Source organism: Alligator sinensis, unplaced genomic scaffold (genome assembly GCF_000455745.1).
Source record: "Alligator sinensis unplaced genomic scaffold, ASM45574v1 scaffold1509_1, whole genome shotgun sequence".
In the NCBI taxonomy this organism is placed as follows: domain Eukaryota; kingdom Metazoa; phylum Chordata; order Crocodylia; family Alligatoridae; genus Alligator; species Alligator sinensis.
The window spans coordinates 241,698-260,362 of record NW_005842711.1 but is presented as its reverse complement, the minus strand read 5'-3'; the positions used below and the strand labels follow the sequence as shown (position 1 = coordinate 260,362).

Genomic DNA, 18,665 nt, shown 5'->3' with positions numbered 1-18,665 from the left:
TAAAAATAACAGTGACTAGGAAAGAATCCAGACTGACCCCACATCAGTTTTCCAACTTGCTACTTGCAAACTGGGTGTATTTAATACATTCAGTCAAACACAGGCAGGGAAATTCACAGCAGCCTCCCTTCTCCCCCCCACCCCCATTAAGCAGCTGTTTCTAGCCATGCCTTCAAGTAGCTTTGTGAGATCAAGAAGTCAGAGCATGGGAAGTGACTCCTACCTTGGGTAAGATCTTGGTCTCTGTAGATCTGTTGAATAACAGCATTGATATCTTCAATTGCTTTACGGCGCTCTTCTGTTTTCTTAGTTTTGTTAGCGACATATTCCTGCCCAGTACAAAAAACAAAAACCCTACTACCAATTTGGCTGTATGGGACCACATGCACCAGACTGTGCCAGTTCAAAACAGCACTCACTGTTTGCATCCTCAGTCTATAGCACAACTGTGGCCCACTTCAGGATACTGCAACCTTAAATTCCAGCCCAAATGCTTGTCTGGGGCAGGGGGTAAGTAACCTGCTCAGTCACAGTGCAGAGATGGCAATTTTCAGCTACTGTTGCTCAGTTCTAACCACACTGTAAAAGCAGATCCATATTCACATATGGACTGTCTGGGACTACTTAAAAGTGTCCATTCATAACCAAATGGAGAAGTCTTTTCTAAGGTCTCCAGCAAACTACATGAAACGAGACTGCATTGCAACAGCCTAGAGAAGAGAGGAACATAACCAAAGAGTCACCTGGAGAAAGTCAGCCGTTTGCTGTGGCAGTTTGGTTCCAACAAATTTGAAGTGCTCCTTGTGGAATTTGCTCTCCAGATGTTCATTCATCTCATCATCGTAAAATGTCCGATATTTGCACAACGAGCAAACAAATTGAATCCTACCGAGAGAGTTAGACCCAGGTGAGAAAATGATCCCTCAAGCTTAGACCCCATTCCAGGCTCCCTGTCACAGACAACAGCTATTTTCCTTTTACTCTTACAGGTGTAGTATCTTTCAAATAGTATTATGCCTAGCTTCTAGGGCCACATCCTTCCTGCAGTTTATCATCTAGAGCAGGGGTGGGCAATTATTTCGGGTGGAGGGCTGCTTACTGAGTTTTGGCAAGCCAATGAGGGCCGCATGACAGGCAGCCAGGGGCAGATAACTATTAATTTTCTAAATTTTTTTAAGGGCCCTGCAGGCTGGATAGAATGACCTGGCGAGCCGCATCTGGCCCGCGGGCCACATTTTGCCCACCCCTGATCTAGAGCAACTAGACTCCAAAAGGCACCATGAGCACTCCCCTCCCCTCCGCCTCCATTACTAGGTCCTTCAGAAATGGATCAGGTCTCAATTTAAAAGATTTTGTGACAATAAATCCACCACAGCAGGACACACGGGTGGCTGATCAAGGCAGTCCCAGGGGCCTGCTGTCATTCTTTATAAAACAACAAAGGTTTTGAAGAGAAGAATGCTGAGCCCTGTGCCCTCATTTTGCAGTGACTCATTAAACTACAGGTGCATCTAACACACCATCCAGTTTCTAGGCATACTCAGGGCAGACATCCAACCAGGGTGGATCCCATGGATGGCAACTCTCCAAGGGGACATGCACCCTGCAGGTGGCCCTCAATGCCCACATTGTGCACCCCTGTGGTACAGCTTTTTTGATGTCCCAACAGTCAGCTGCCCTCCTTGATAGAGCTGTGCAGTGTTGAGCTCAGCCACTGGACTGGTTACAGCATGATCTGCTACATTAAAGAACTCTCTACCATCAGCTACTTAATCGACTGACTGGTCAATGGGTCACTCAATCTCCATCTATTCAGATAAGTTTCTGTCTGGTGACATCTCTGGACCCTCCTGTATAACTGTTCTTTCTTTCTTAAGATATCTAAACACCTGAACTAGACAGACAATTAAGAACATACAAGCCATCCTGGATTAGACCAATGGTCATCTAGCTCAGTATCCTATCTCTGACAGTGGCAGAAGTGGATACTATACAGGGAGAGCATCAAACCAGGTATCTCTAATAATCTATTCCCTAATTCAGTACCCTCCCTGGTATCCGCCATTAATAGAGCTATCAGCTGTGAATATATACAGTCCCTTGCTGAACCTGGCTAGGCTGTCTGTCTCCACCACTTTCTGTGGCAGTGAGTTCCACAAGTTAATTATTATATAAAAAAGTCCTTTTTCTTGTTAGTTTTAAACCTGTTGCTTACTAATTTCAGCTGGTGCCCCCTAGTTCTAGTGCTTAAGACTTGGTGAACAAGTTTCCTATTCACTTGGTACATACTCGTCATGATATTATAGACCTTTTATTTTTATATCTCCCCCCAGCTTTCTCCTTTCCACACTGAAGTATCCTAGCCTTTTCAGTCTTTCTTGGTATGGCAACTGCTCCAGGCCCCTGATCATTTTGGTTGCCCTTCTCTATACTTTTTCTAATTCTTTTTTGAGGTGTGGAGACCAGAACTACCCACAGTATTCAAGATGTCAGTGCTCGATGGATTTGTATACTGGATTGATGTTCTCCATTTTCTGTTTCAAGATAGTAAATACTCTTGTACTTATATTCTACTGTTGTGTCAACAGCTTCTCATGAGGTGCACTTTGGAAGTGGGGAGGGTGAAGTAACGTGCCCAAGATTCTATAGACAGGCCCTTGGAGCCAGGGCTGAAAGTCAAAACCCATCTCCTTGGCCCATGCTCCACCTACTGCACATACTCCTTGAACTCAGGTGAGTGAAAAGCTACCTTTCCACCATCCGATCCCGATGCCTTTTTTTCTGCCTGTCTTGAGTTTTCTTGCCCGCCTGCAACTTGCGCTTGATTTGACTGATCTCTTCTTGGATCGTTAGAGCACCTAAGCAAATAAGACAGGTTGTACTTTCTGGCAGTACTTGAGATGGAGGAGGATTTACCTGGACAAGTTTAGCTGCCCACCTGACCAACCCACATAGCTTGGAGAGTTGGTTTAAAAGGGATGCCTCAGCACTAGAAGATGGCTGCTGGAGCAGGCACACGAGTTGGGTATTAGAAGATTCTCCTGCCCCTCTCTGGGCTTTCAGTACAATGAAACAGAGGCATTTTTTCATCATCCAGCCTCTGATACGCAATGGAAGAAAAAAAAATAGTATATTTATAACAATGTAATGCTTCTGCTGTCAGAAGGGGAAGCTACCCCGGCCTTGATCAATTATGGGTGCGATTGTTTTAAGAGATAGCAGCTCCAACCCCTCTGCCATCTGTACGTGACATGGTGAAGGCTGGCAGGAAAAGGCTTAGATAGGAGGAATTAAATTATGCTAACTTTCAGGACAGGGCAGAAGCTCCCTTATCACATGGCAGTACCCCTGGAGTACAGCCGCATATACTACTACCCATAATACTGAACCCAGTCAGCACCCAGCTTGCAATCAGGTTTCTGCTCAGGGAAGTTCTTCCTTCAGAAAGAGGCCATTCTGCTCTTCTCAGCAGCCCTCTCCTGCCAGCAAGGACAGACAGGCTAAGTGATTTATTCTACATCCAGTCTGCGGCACAGCAGGAAACTCCAAAATCCCAAGTTAATGCCCTGACCACTGCACTATGCTACCTTGTCTATGGAACAAGCACTGCATCCTTCTCCCTGTAGATACTATAAGCCTTACGCAGGACCATTAGCACAGGACAGGAGCCAGGCAGTCACAGGACACGGTTACCCTCCATCTTGACCTGCAGCATCCCCTACTCTAGCACTATACCCACAGACAAAGTGTGCCCACAATCAGGTACTGTGTGCACAGACCACTGCAGCTTTTAGGTCACCAGAGAGAAGCCAAAAGGTGACAGATAAGGACAGAAGGGGTCAGTGAAACTAAATGGGTTTGAAGAAAGTAGTCCAGGGCAATGCTGGAATTGAATCCATCCACAGAATAATATTGAACTGTTTATTCCAGGGCAGAGGTCCCCAAAGAATAGAAAAGTTATGCTTGGTGGAAGGATAGTCTTAAAAGTCTTAGGCCTCCCCTAATGGAGCACCAATGCCCATCTTCCAAGCATGCTTTTATACATGCACATAGACTCACCTTTTTCAGAATCTTTTCCTTCTTCATCTTCACCCTCCTAAAATACAATTCCAAGAAGGAGTTATTAAAAGCATCCAGCTATAAACAGTCAGCCAATAGAGAATGCAAGAGTACACTGCTAAAGTAACCTCATGTCTCCTAGCTAACATTGCCACCCGAAACACAAAACCCCTCTTAGCTTCTGATGAAACACCCCCTGCTCGCCCAACCTGATGAATGGTGACAATAACACAGTTCCTCCCCATCCCATACCCACATTTCAACAAACTCCTTATTCACATGGTTTAAGGCAGGAGTGGGCAAAATATGGCCTGCTTTGGCCCACAGAAGGGTTTTGTCTGGCCTGTGGCAGGTCCCTCAGCGCCCAGCCCAGGTGCAGAGAGCAGCCCAAGCTGGAATGCCCGATAGCGCTAGACATACCCACCAAAAGAGCCCCAGCACAAAGGCAGCTGCTCCCACCTACCTGCCCCAATCTTCGGAGGGGGCATTGGTGCCAAACACAGGCTGCAGGATCCTGTGCCAGGCACCTTTGGACAGGAGCCCAGGTGCAACCAGCTGCATTCGCAGAGCTGCTGCTCCTAATCGCCCTAACTGCACCAGCATCTCCAGTGCAGCCCCCGTTGCGTAGCCCTCACCTGGCACTTGCTGTCTGATGTGCCCCATGCAGCCCTGCTCAACCTGGCCCATGTTTTCCCTTTCTCATGGCTGAGACCCTCCACTGCTCCCTGCTGCCTCTCAAGCCCCGATCCATTGCCAAGCTCCCACCTGCACTCCCTTTGTTGCCATCCCCAGCTCCTTCCTGCCACACCCAGGGCTGCAAATGGCATTTGCTTATGTCTCTCTTCTGGCACTGTTCAGACAGACTTAATGCTCAGCTCTGTGTAGTGCCAGGAGTCGGGGCATCCACAGAAAGAGCTGATCCCTTACCAGGACTTCAAAGCTGGTGGAAGCCCCTTGCATTTCGCTGGCTCTGGGGCCCTTCAGCTGCCAATGCCTGGTCCCATCAGCCGTGAAGCTGCCTCTTACTGTTTCGGTTCCATGGGCTGCTGCCGCTTGGCTAGGGATCCCAGCCCCTTGCTCCCTGTCCATCCACAGACTTGTCCATGGACCCAACCTGGCCAAGCGCAGAGTACAGCCACAATCGGCTGCCTGCACATCCCTGTGACAGGTGCCAGTTTCACAGGCAGGGATGTGTGGGGAGCATCATCTCATAGTTGCCTCTAAGTGCTGACAAGCTGTTTCCACTGGAGAAAGTTATCCCCCACATAGCACCTTGCTCTCACGCTACTGTTGCAGCTACTCTATTTCCATCAATCCCTACAGCAGGGGTGGGTAGAATACAGCCTGCATAGACAGAATGGGTGAGTGGGGACCCCATGGGGAGGGCACGCTTGGTTGGGTGGATGTGATGGGACCGCAGGCAGGTGGGAAGTGGCATCTGGGAGCAGGATGAGCAAGCAGAAGCCAGGATCACAGGGCAGTGACATCCTTGTTCTGCAGGGAGTGGATTGTGACTCTGCCTTGGGCCCTGGCCCCACACTGTCAACTGTCCAGTGATCCCAGCCCCAGCCTGCTCCTCCTGCCCACCCAGTCCCATCCCATCCACCGAGCCAAGGGTGCTCTGCTAATGGGGGGTCCTGGCTGATCTCCAAGGAGACCCCACTCACCTGCTGTCTGGTGCTCCCAACAGTGGGTGCGTGCGTGTGTCCCCATGCCATGTCAGCGCCTTCTGCTCCCCTGCCCCCGAGCCCACAACGGCTCACCCAAATTCCTGAAGTGGCCTTCTAGCCAAAATAATTGCCTACCCCTGCTCTATGGTCTTAACTGTAGAAAAAGTTTAAGCATCCAAGTATTACTCACAGCTTTGGAGCCCTCCTTCTCTGCAGCTTCTCCTTCTGTCCCCTCCTCTGAAAGGCAAGGCACATGTCACCACTCAAAAAGAACAGCTCAGCAGCTCACAGAATGGTACTAACAGTTTACCACCGAACTAGCTATGCAAGAGAAAATGGAATCCCAGTCATGGCATCCCAGTCAGGGAAATAAATTCCTATCAGGACTAAAAACCAAGCTGCTACCCAGCAGAGAGCAGTTCCTACCATTGTCAGAGTCAGAATTGTCAGAGCCATCTGTTTTTGCTGCTTTGCTGTCAGGCTCATCAGAGCTGTTTGTCTGCTTTCTCTTCTTGGCAGTGGGATCTTTCTTAATTTTCTTTTTCTGCATCTGCACCAGGGAAAAAAAAAAAAAGCCATCAGTCCCTGAAAAAAATGCTGGACGAGGATGGGGTCTTGTAACTAATAATACACTTTGTGAATACACCTTGAAATGTCTGTATGCTCCACTAAGCTTCCCTACAACACACAGTTGTTTGACAGAGTCAGTTGGGAAGGAGATCACACTGCACAGTCCTTCAACAGGCTGCTTTCCTACAGCATGAACCAAAAATACACACATATTTTTCCATCTTTCATCTGCAAAGCTTTTACTTTAACTGCTCTGTGTATGAGTGTGGCACTGGAAAGGAACAGGGCCTCTTCAAACAACTTAGAAAGAATGCCAAGATGCCAAGCTACCAAGTCACAGAGATCAATTTTACAGTGGGACTGATAGTATTTAGGAAGCAGGGCCCGGTGCACTCAGGCCAGCATGGGTGCTTTCCTGGGAAGTGTTTAACCTCTCTGAGGTAACGGGGCAGGAAGGGAGTGCACAGGTACTTACTTTAAAGTCTGCGTCCCACATTTTCCAGTTTCTCCTCATTCGCTGTTTCATGAAGCCTCCTCCAAAGCGGTTTCCAGAGAAACCTCGCATTCCCTGGAACATGCTGAGTTCAGGGATAATGTTGTGGGAGAAGAGGGAAGGGAGCCTATGGGAGCCATGGGGGCCAAGGCCCCGCCCTCCCATAGGCTGTGGCGGCTCATTCCATTGTCCGCCCATACGCCCGGAATAGGAAGATGCCATGGGTCTGTTATTTCGCCCGTCTCTGGCCCAGTTCTGACCCCGCTGGCCAAAGTCGTCCCGTGCTCTGTTGTGGTACTGGTCCCTGCGGGTCCCATAGTAGTTGTCATAGTGACCTTCATAGGCATTGTCGTTGTCATGTTCAGCCTCACTGTAATCATAGCCGGATCTGTACAGATCACGGTCGTTCAGTGAAGACCTTGAGTCGTAGGACTCATATGAATCGTACCTGCAAGAGTTGCACAGCAAGCAAGGAATCCAGTCAGTAGCATATAAGGCACCGTGAGCCTGCCAAGAAATGGCAGCAGAGAGGTTAAACAAAAAAAACAACAGCACTGTTCCAGTCTCATTTATAGCAAACAAGGCTCAGAGGTTTCACTCAACATGGGAGGTTTTCCTTGTGTGATACAGCAGCAGGAGACAGGACGGGACAGGGCAAGGGCCAGATGATGGGCATAAATAGAATGATTCAGAGCAGCAGGGATTCGGCTCAACCTCCATTCATCACAGAAGGATCACAATTTTACAGTGAGATTTCAAATATGCTTAGCGAGCCAGGAGTCCCTCAAAGCTAATCTTCAGTTTCTCTGACAGTGTCACATGCTGATCTTTTTAAAGAAAAAGATCCTAAGCTGAGCAAAGGTTCCTCAGGTAGAGGTAACTGTAGATTTTCAACTGGGCAGAAATTCAGATTTTTTCAGCAAGACTGAATTGGTTCACCTCCCCTCCTCCTACTTTCCTGTCAGCAACACCTGAATCAGACTGAACAACTCAAAGAGTTAAAAAGAAACACAAAGCTAATTAGACTACAGAACAATAATTCCATTTCCCCCTTCTATTCTGAATAGTGAGGAGAAATGGGTTTATACAGACAACAGGTAAACATTGAAGTTCTCTGGCAGAATTCAAGGCCACAATTATATAGTATAATATAGTATAGGCACTTAATCTGGTATGACCATCTTGTGTTGGTAAAACTCTTTCCAGGCGCATATTAAACCATGTTATTACTGGTCAATAGAGTTCCTACAAAAGCAAGGTAAGCAGGACAGTTTCAGAAATACTAAACCTGCCAGTGTTTTATACTTAAAAAGTCTGTAGTACTAAAGTAGTAGCTCTGTCCACCCTCTTGCAGGAGTTGACAGAGCCCTAGGCTCCAGCAGACATGACATACCAGAGTTTAAGGAAAGATTTATAACGTTCTTCCTGACAGCACACTGCTTTGACTGCTGACCCGTGGTGCGAGGAAGACCCACAGCCACCAGAGCAGAGCACAAAAGGGTCACGTTACACAAGGAAGCAAGAACACAACAGCAAACTAGGACTGATCACCGGGGCACAAACCCTAACAATTATGCTTCATAGTGAGGGCTTGAAAGCAAGGAAAGAGGAAAGAAACAATGGCTGAGGAGGAGACATCATCCTAACTGCAAGGCCAGAAGAGAACCACTCCAAATAGATACACAAAACACCAACAAAACCCCCCCCAAACAAACCTGTTCAGGCTACTGGCAACCAACTAAGTCTTCAGACAGTGCAGCTACTTGTGCCCATTTACAGAATGCCAGAGCCTCTTTTGATCCTATGAAATGAAACCACTGCTCTCACCCCATTGTTCCCAAAATGGTTTACCACACTGCCAGGATTTTTGACAAATTCTTGCCTTCACTGAAGGTTAAAGGACAGAGTTAATGGCCAACTCACATCTGCTATGACAAAATTAAGGCCTAGCAGAAATAAATGTAACGGCTTGCATGATGCTCAAGGATGGGAGCAGCAGCTGCTAGTTGCATTGCCTACGTAAAGGATAAAAAAAAACAAACCCTGTAGGATCCTGCATTTAAGAAATCAAAATCTGAGAAAGATAAACTACCTGTTCACCTGGGGCCCATCAAGGATCCATTCCTCTCCCCAAAAATATACTTTTAGACTAAAAGGTAAACAAATGACTCCATCAAAGTCTGCTTGAGGCAAGAGCATAAGCAACTGCCTCCATCAGACTCAGAAGTCCACTGCACATTTGTCATCTATGCCATTACTACAATTAGCATAACACTTTTTAATATACAATCAATGAGTCACAGGCCATTCACAACTGCTGAACAATCTTTCTTAGTTCTTGTTATACTATCTAAAAAACCAAGAAACTAAGTTCCAGATTCAAAAAAACAATGTCAAGTTGCAAATGAACCTGAATTTACTTAACACAAAAGGATGCAGAATGCCATGAGACATTTTTAGGTATCAAGTCTTACCATTAAGAGACTATGTTCTAATTGGACAGGAGGTAGCCAGGAGCATTCTCTACATTGGGGTAGGCAAAGTCTAACCCACAGGCCGGATCGGGCCCACGATGGACTCTGTTTCCATCTGTGAGCAGGGGTGTGCAGGCAAATCGCAGCTCTGACCTGGCCCTGCACTATCACCACCACAAAATCTTGGCCCTGGAGCAGCTCCCTGCCCAGCTGCATGCCCTGCCAGTGCTGCTTGGGCTGGTCCCCATGGAGACGCAAAGAGCACAGGGCCAGGATGGCCCTGCTCTGTCAAGGCTCCCCCCTTCATGGAGATTAGCTGGAATAGCACAGGCAAGGGCTGCTGAGATATGGAGTCTGGCCACCGGCCAGATCCACCATTTTGCCCACCTGTTCTATGTGGATGTAAATCTGCTATTGTTCAAATGAGTTCTTGTACACAAGTAAGATACTTGGATGTAAGAACTTGAAACAGACTGACCAGGATGAACAGATAATTCACAACAACCTAGAATGAGCAGCTGTCTCAGAAGTATTACAGCCAAGAGAAACTCATTTTAAATTGAACACAAGAAGCAATGACAGACAGCATACCCCCTTGCTAGCACTAAACACCTTTCAGATTTTAAAATGTTAAACTCCTCTCCTAACTTCATCTGGATGTCTGCACCAAATTCCCAAACAACAATCCCGAACCAGAGTAAAACATCTCTTCTAAAAATCAGGACTAACTTGATCTTCAATTTAAGATCAAGCAAGGCATGTGCAGAATGATAGCACTGCTAAAAAAAAAAAAACTGACATACATTAGCAAGCTCCCACAAGTGAAAATATTAAGGAACATCCTTTGCTCATCTTCAGTATAAGGTTTGTTTTCAAGTGTATCAAACAAGAGTACTTCATGAGATGCTGCATTAGTGAATGCACCAGTCAGGCCATTGAGGATACTTTGTTTCTCAAGCCTGGGCACAAATGCTTCACTTAAAAAATAAACAGATAATAAAAGGGAAAGTATCTGAGCCAACTGGTTGTTGACCCATTCCTCACATCAGCCAAAGTGCAAAGACAAAGCAAGAACAAGGCTGAGAAAGAAGAGGCAGCCATTCAGATGGACAGAAGTACTTTAGAGTGGAGTTTTCCTTGGGAACAGACACTAGCCTAGCTATTACTGAACCTCTTCAGCTTGAGCTCTACACTCACCTGTCTCCACCTGAGCCATAGTGTCCTCCTTGCATCGTGTCCGTTTCTAGATGAGACACCATATCTACGTGCTGGTTAATTTTTGCTAGATCGGCATTGGTGCCAGTGGAAGCGTTAGGGTTCATGTCAGTGTCTGAATTAGGCATTTCCCAAGAGTTTGAACTGGCCATACCATACCCATAATTGCCAGAGTTATCCTGACTGTATCCATATCCATAACTATATCCTTCGTAACCTGAAATAAGAGAAGAGACATTTAAATTTCCAATGAAGTGACTCAGCTAACATTTATTCAATTTTAGGAGCTCCAAAACTGTCTCTGCCCACATATTTAGATATATTTTGAAATGCATCTGTTTTTAGTTTACAAGTCACCTGCCAAGGGTATTTTTGTGGTTTGTTTTTAAGAGTGTGGGTGCCCCAAAGCCCTGTGGCCAGTATTACACAAACCCAGAACTACACAGTAACATTCCATCATCCTCCCTCACCAAAATGTATGTCATTAAACCTGCAATGCCTGTTCTCATTCCTCCTGGTCAGGAATGGGCTGTAGCATGACATGCAGAGCCCTCCACCAATCACCATCCATTCAGTGGATAAAGCATCACGAAAGAATAAGGTCCAGCTACCTTCTGAAATTATAGCTAACGCTGCTGTAAATGATTAGGTGTGTATGAGGAGTGTGAGTTGGGAGAGAAGGGGATACAGGATGGTGTCTTCAAGACATGTGAGTTGGGAGAGAAGGGGATACAGGATGGGGTCTTCAAGAGGGAACCAGTGGAGAGGCAAACCCATGCAACATTCTGACAAGAGAGGTCAGGAGCCATCCATATGAAGTCAGAAGAATTTCACAGTTCTGAACTCACTAGCTCACTTCATAGACTTGAGAGTTTTTTCCACCTGGATTATATGGTGCTGTCTATAGTTTATTCTTCTAGAGACATGCAGGACTTCCCAAGATCATAAACCCTTATTAATTTTATGACAAGTACTATACATTCACATGGCTCATTGTCTCATGGCAATTCTGCTCCTTCTCTGGCCCAAATGTAAAGGAAAGAAATGGGTCTGTTGTGTCAGTCTTGGGTGGCAGAGGAAGCCACTCCCCACTAAGACTGCAGATAAAGGTAAAAAAACAGTGAAACAGCAGACAGGTTCCATGCCATTTCCCCTTTCTGACTTATGTACCGAATTCTGCAGCCATTAGAACAGTTTTAAGAATTTGTATCGCTTCATAGTGTGACCCACAAGGCAGGCCAGAAAGATATAAAAGCTTGGAGGCCCTACATTATATGAAGGGCAGAAGAGAGCACCAGAACACTTGGGAGTTTTTCAAGAACATCCCAAGAGAATTGGAATCAATACAAACTGCGAGAGTAGATAAAAGCACATAGGATAGTATGACCAAACCTGAAACAATACATGCTTAGGGTGCACTGTGTTTGAATAAGTTTATTAATCAGTAAATTGTAAATGTGCCTGGCACCAAACATGACTGATCATGAGGAAAACATGTAGAACAATACAACCAAAACTGCGTAAGAGAGACAAAGAGGCTAATTATAAAGTTCAATAACCAGCAAGTACTAGGCAATGATGGAGATTTATATAAGCACTTTTAATGTACTAAAACAAGTAAAACAGAAATGCACGTGGGATTTGTGTTTAACTGCACTATCCGTGCTGCTGGCCAGTCTGATCACCTGGCTGACAGCATGAATAAAGTTTATACTCGCTGAATAGAAGCTGCCTGCTTATACAACCATGCTGCAGGACCTAGCAGGCCCTTGGGACAATACATGGAGGACCTTTTTCAGGAGAGTAACCGGATTTTGCAAGTGAAAACATCTGAATTCCAGCAGGACAGGTCACTTGAAAATCCTTAGTCTAGGATACCATTTCACAACCTGTGGGTCGCAAGAATATATGAGAGAATTGGGAACAAACTTTAAAAATGGATCAACAAACTTTAAAAATGGATTCTCCTTTAAAAGAAGAAAAGTGTGGGAAAATGTGGCTTTTCTCTTGCGGTTTCAGCCTGTAGGGGACGGCTTGGGGCCCTCTCATGCCCCACACACCCACTCTGTTCCCTACACACTGTGGGGCTGGATCACTGATGTTTACAAATGGGTCCTGGTACAAAAAAAGGTTGAGAACCACTGGTCTAGGAGACAGGGCATTTGGCTATCTTCTGGACATCTGAATTCTACCCTTGGCTCTGCCTGCATCCTGGTGCATCAATCTGGGTTAGTCATTTTCTTTCTCGCCTTTCTTCTGTCCTGTCAGCTTGGACTAAGATTCTCAGAAGAGAAAGCGATCACTACTTACCTGTTTTGTACCTCTCTCTGAGGCGAGACTGTTAGGCAGATAAAACTGTGCTAGCAAGTACCCTGCTGTATCTTGCAAAAAGGACTGCTGGTTGAAAATGGAAATAGTGATTAAATCTTTCAACTAGCTCTGAAAGCATCAAACAGGTCATAATATCCTTGAATGATTGGAGAAGGGACAATTTTGTGTTTTGTGCACTGACCAGAACCAGCATTTGACTTGATTGCAGTCATAGTAATACAAATGTTTTGCTAATTTTGCCTTGCTACTTAGTCTTTCGTTTGGTGTGCCAATGAAAACATGCAGATCAGCAAGGTTCTACTGTGTAGTCAGGCACAGCTCTCCAGCCTGGCCAAGATCAGCTCAGCTTCTGGAAAAAAGCAAGGATTTGCAAACAAACCTGTTTTAAGTTTCTCCCTAAAGGCAGGGCCACTGCTATTCTAGAGACATTGTGAGCAGGTTCTGACAAAGTCACTGGACTAGCACAACAGACTAGAAATTCAGTACTGTAACACAGTAAGAAAGCAGCTTCTCTGACAATCCTCAGTGCCACTTCATGGAGGACAGATTTCAGATAGAAGGAAGCTGGTTCTGGGCATGTTCTGCTGACCTGAATAATCAGGATAGAACCAACATACTCAGTGTGAGGCACAACAGAAAGCTTCATCTGACAGCAACTTAAGCAGATACAACTCAGATATAGGGAACAGATTTCACCTGTGGAAATCTGTCATGCTTAATCATTTTTCTACCACCTTCATTTATTAATGACCCATGCTCATGATTATTTAGATTTCCCTATACTTACCTCTGTTTGTCCCAGAATTCCAGTCTCCATAACCTAGAAAGAAACAAAAGAGTGGTCAGAACCCAAGTTTACACAGTAATTCCAGCAGCTGTAGCTAAAGCTCAAGAATCCTCAAGTCTGAACATCCCCAGCATCACAGCAGCCCATCTAGCTGTCTCACACCAGACACCCTTAAACTGAGAGGCCAAAGCCTGACCAACCCATATCAATGACAAGTAAAAGGCACATACTGGATAGCACCATCTTGCCTCCCAAATTTTAAATTCCAGCTTAAGTGTCTGGCTCTTGAGACTACAGGGATAGCTTTCCACTTGTGAACGGGCACTGCCTGTCTTTCTGAGCTACAGGAAGATCATTGCTGGGAACTGGAGATACCACTTGTCTATGGTTCAAGTCAAAGGCCAGCACATGATGCCACTGTAGACTAGAAGGGAAGCTGCTGTCCACACCAGTAACTAGCTCTGAGCATGGCAGTCCAGCCTGAGAGCTGGGATGTGCTCTCCTCAGCTTTTCTGCAATATAAAGTTTCCCATTATTGATTGGTACAGTCACACTGATGCTAAACCTGCTTCAGCTCCAACTGTAATCAGGGACAAGCCATGATGTTCATTTTAAACATGGTTTCTGAGACTGCACAAAAGCCAGAATGGTCTTTGATACAAGTACAACTGGTCCCTCTTCAACTATCACCTTTAAAGTGAAACTAAACTTTTACTGTCCATAGCATTGGCTCATAACCTTTTTAGACATAAAATTCCCTCGGAAACTGCCAGTTCTTAGCTTTCATTCAAATTTGCGACTATGGAAAACATAATAGTTTTTCTGTTGCAAAGAACTCAGAAAGCACATAAAAAGTGTCTGACACCATGGATACCAATGTGAAAGCTCTGAGTTTATTTTGTGAATCATAGTAGGTGTTTGTACACCTAAAAGTGCCAGTATTGCACCTTAAAGGAACTTGTAGTACCCTGGCTGAGATAGGGCAAGCAGTTTATTTGTGTTCATATGAATCTAGATAAATGCATAAACACAATCATACCCACTGGAAGAACAGTCTTATGTAACAGAGGATTGTTGTCTCAGTTCTTTTGTGTGTGGGGGAGCACTGTCTCACGATTCCTGCCAGGACAAAGATAAGGATGTTTTTCTTCACTCAGCTTGTAAATGTTTGCATGCGTTTTAAATCAGCTCCCATCACAGATACACAAGCTAACACACTAAACTCTAAGCCATGCTCCTTCTACAAGCTAAACATTTAACAACCAAAGAGCTACCTAATTGTAGATAGCACTTACAACAATCATCAGTGAAATCAACCAGGAGATTGTACAGGAAAATAGTATAAAAGGAAATGAATGAATATGTAAATACTACGGAAAGGAACAGAAATAAGAATCGTTAATTCAAGTTATACCAGGGAAGAACTCTAAACATACCAAAAAGTCCACCAAGAATTACAGTTTGGTATAACCTCAGTGATTTTTAACCCACCCTGTTCAACCGAGTGTGGAGCAAATATTAGCCACTGGGAGCACAGGAGCTTCTGGGGCCTTGAGATCCGTTCAAGGGTGCCAAACAGGCTGCACTGTTAGGTGTGCAAACAGGATGTGCAAGATAAATCCAGAGATTTCAAATAGGAATTTATACTATTACTGCCCTGTTGTGGTTTTTCCTAGTTTTTTGCAACAGTTAAATTGCTCTATTATTTTCCATCATCAAAAATGAGTGAAAATTAAGAGCTAGCATTTTCCAAGGGGCACCTCAAGTCTACCGAGGTGTGCCTCAAGTCTAAAAAGGCTCAGAACCACTCACCTCTGTTCTGTAAAGCAAGGACATAGGTCAGGCCCCAATTAACTCTACCAGCTAGTATGTGCATGGATCTGAATCAGTGGTGAATATGAGGAACTCCATTTTGTATCAGCAAGACTGCCTGGTCTTACTGGAATTCCTGACACACTTTGGTGCCCCAGTAGCTACAGTTATATCCCTCCCTCTCAAAAGCACTGAGGCTCTGACTGTCTTGTTCAAGTGGCTGGCAATTCCTGGCACCGAATTCCTATGTGCACTCTGCTCTGAAGGGAAAAAGACAGTTAGGGTTTTTTTTAAACTGGAATTTGGACCCTCATTTTGCAAGGATGCTTACCCCAGAAATACTCTCCAAATGAGTCATTAGAAACAGTTCCACATTATTAATCAAGTATTATATGTCCCTCCCTCCCTCGCCCCACCAAAAAAGTAATCCTATAATCCATGCAACATAAGCTGATGGAGAATAGGTTTAGGTTGGAGATCAGAAGGCAATATTTTACAGTTAGGGTGGCCAAAATCTGGAACCAACTTCCCAGGGAAGTGGTCCTCACCCCTACTTCGGGCAAATTCAAGAGGAGGTTGGACGATCACCTGTCTGGGGTCTTGTGAACCCAGCATTCATTCCTGCCTGTGGCAGGGGGTCAGGCTAGATGATCTGTTCAGGTTCCTCCTGACCCTAGCTACTATGAAACTATGGAACGGATCTATATCACTGACAGCATACTGAATAGGCACAGAACAGAGCCCAAAATTCAAATGCCATGGGGGACCTGAGCCTTTAAAAGAAGGGGTAGGGGGGCTCTAAAGTTAGCTTTCTGAGTTCTGGACATTCAAAGTCATGTAATTTTAGGTCAAGTCACAAATCCATGATTAGCAGAGTCATTTACTAGAAGCTTGTCAAATAGAGATTAATTTGACCTCACTATCTGAAATTTCATAGGCTGCTGCAGTCAAGAAATACATTATGAAAAGCTTCACGTACCAGCATGAACTGCATTCCTAATTCAAGGATAGAGGCATACCTTAAGATAAAAGTGATGTAACCCACTGTATTTCTATTTGGAAGTTCCAAAGCTGCATCACAGAAACAAATTTATATTGTACTTTTCAACACACAGCATCTCAAAGCTCTTTATAAACCTACTGAACAGCCCCCTTTAACTTTCATGCAACAATAAACCCCCAACTTAGCCATTCACCTGCCATGACGCCAGATCCCAGAGTTCTTCCTGGCTGGGACAACACAAAATGTTAGCAGATGGCTTTGCTTAAACAATTTCTTTGGCAGGTGACAGGGATAGGTATCATGGCATATTTGGCATGGGAAAGGGATGGCAAGTTGTAGGAAGCCTTGAAGTAGAAGGAAACAGGAGTCTGGCATACAAGAAATTTAAGGGGAGGGTGCAGAGAAACGGAAGATGCTTGACCTGGAAAAGCAACAAAGTGCATGCCCTTCTAGTTCCATGACTCTCAAACAGGATGCTGTGAGATCCATTTAAGGATGACACGTAACATTTGCACCGTTAGTTGTGCCAACACCTATAGACGATCCATGAGATCAACCCAGAGCTTTCAAACAGGAATCCATGGGGTTGCAAAAAGATGACAACAGGTCAGAATGTCCAAGTTCTCTGCAACAGAAGACTCGCTATAGTGTTTTTCCAGAGTCAGAAAAAACAACAAAAGCCAAAAGCCAGCATTTTCTTTGAAGCTAGTGAGGGGAGTCTTGAATCTAAAGAGTTTGAAAACCACTGCCTTAGTGACACATGACCAGAGCCAGGTTACAGTCAGCATACAGGAACTGAATCATTTCATGTTTACAAGTGTCAAAAAACAAAACAAAACAAAAAACCCCACTGTTTAAAACACCTTGATATACAACTTTCCCATGAGGCATTCAATAAACTTAATTACTCCAGCAATCTGCCTCAAAACCTTAACAGATAGAAACAGATTTTAAATTAAAGCCTTCCACTCTGTAAAAGCCAGGTAATCCCCAGATAGTAGCTTCATAACCCATAGGCCTAGAACCATGTGACAGGCCTAGCGCAGAAGTGGCAGCCAATTGTGGGGGCACAAAGGGAACCAAATGGGCAGGCAAATCCAGGCATGGATTCAGCTAAGGAGGAAACTTTTGCCCTGAACACCAGCGTACACCCCCAGAAACTGACATAACAGAGGTGTCGGGCAACGCAAGACTTAAAGCCCTAACTCCATTAGTTTGCCTAAAGCCTATCCACTGTATTTTAAATCAGAGTAAGACTACTTCCATCCTAGAAGAGAAGTTTTTCCAGCAGTATTATCAACTCTGAGCTCTGCTGGGTTAGCGACCTGACACCGCTAATGCAATGGTTTCCTTTATGTTAACTTGGGACGTACTAGCAGAGTGGTTACTGCGTTTCATAAAAAGGGGCTCAAGCCTCAGTCAAGACTAGGAGTCAGCAACCTCTTGCCACCATAGGCTGGTACTGCTAATGGCTGCAGAACCCTGTCCCCTCTCCCCCCAGTGTTCAAGCCATCTGCATTAACCCTTGATGCAAATCCCCAGCCCCTCTGCAGCAAAGGTAAGCACAGGCATGAGCAGCAGGGAGAGCTGTAGAAGGGGGCACTGCAGAGAGGATGGGTAGCTCTCAGCTGTGCCAGCCCATCTCCACCACCCACAAAGCCCAGCAGGCCCAAGCCAGATCCACATCCAGCCCACAGGCTGTCTTGTCTGTAGGCGCTTGCTGAAGGCCAACCCTGTCACTCCAGTTGAGAAGTCAAAGGCAGCCAGGTGGGATGCTAACACACCAGTGCTGGTCACAGAAAGAGGCATACTTTATCCCCACTAGCCTGAGGGGGGCCAGTGGGCTCTGGGACACCTCTGTCCTTGACAGTAGGTTAATTCCTTTAAAGTGTGAAAGCATAACTCAGCAACGAGGGCCCACTAACGCTTCCCCTTCTTAGCACGGCAGCCGTCTCCCAACGCTGCAACAAGAGGTACGAACTCTGGGCGCCCAGCCCTCGGCCCCAGGGCTGTCCAGGGCCACTACTGGAAGCGAGTGGGAAGGCAAGGCCCCAGGAGACGGAGACGGGCATGACCGCACCACATCCCATGCCGCTCTGGCAAAGGGCTTCTCTCCCGAGAAGGTGCAAGTCTCCCCTGCCCTCCACCCGCCTTCGGGATCACGCAGCGGCCTCCCTCTCCTGCCCCTGCTGGGCCGCGGACCCGGTGACACTGGCAGCCTCCACTCGCTCCCCGCACCCCGCGCCCCCCC

The 18,665-nt window shown here is 45.7% G+C and overlaps 1 protein-coding gene across 7 annotated transcripts in view; it reads right to left on the bottom strand.

Annotated features, from left to right (window-relative positions):
* The window catches only part of AKAP8L (A-kinase anchoring protein 8 like), a 22,400-nt gene that overhangs the window by 3,404 nt on the left and 331 nt on the right, over positions 1-18,665 (bottom strand). Inside the window, exons 1-11 of one of the 7 annotated variants that reach the window (XM_025216185.1) lie at positions 16,836-16,872; positions 16,608-16,637; positions 13,600-13,632; positions 10,464-10,698; positions 6,775-7,240; positions 6,156-6,279; positions 5,920-5,966; positions 4,060-4,096; positions 2,750-2,858; positions 744-885; positions 224-329 (exon numbers count right to left, since the gene is read on the bottom strand). In XM_025216185.1, coding sequence (XP_025071970.1) covers positions 224-329; positions 744-885; positions 2,750-2,858; positions 4,060-4,096; positions 5,920-5,966; positions 6,156-6,279; positions 6,775-7,240; positions 10,464-10,698; positions 13,600-13,632; positions 16,608-16,637; positions 16,836-16,857 — 1,351 coding nt within the window. In that variant the 5' untranslated portion in view covers positions 16,858-16,872. Of the gene's footprint in view, positions 1-223; positions 330-743; positions 886-2,749; positions 2,859-4,059; positions 4,097-5,919; positions 5,967-6,155; positions 6,280-6,774; positions 7,241-10,463; positions 10,699-13,599; positions 13,633-14,638; positions 14,719-16,607; positions 16,638-16,835; positions 16,873-18,665 lie in introns of those variants that run through there. The other 6 variants (XM_025216187.1, XM_014524950.2, XM_025216186.1 and 3 more) reach the window with 6 other exon arrangements.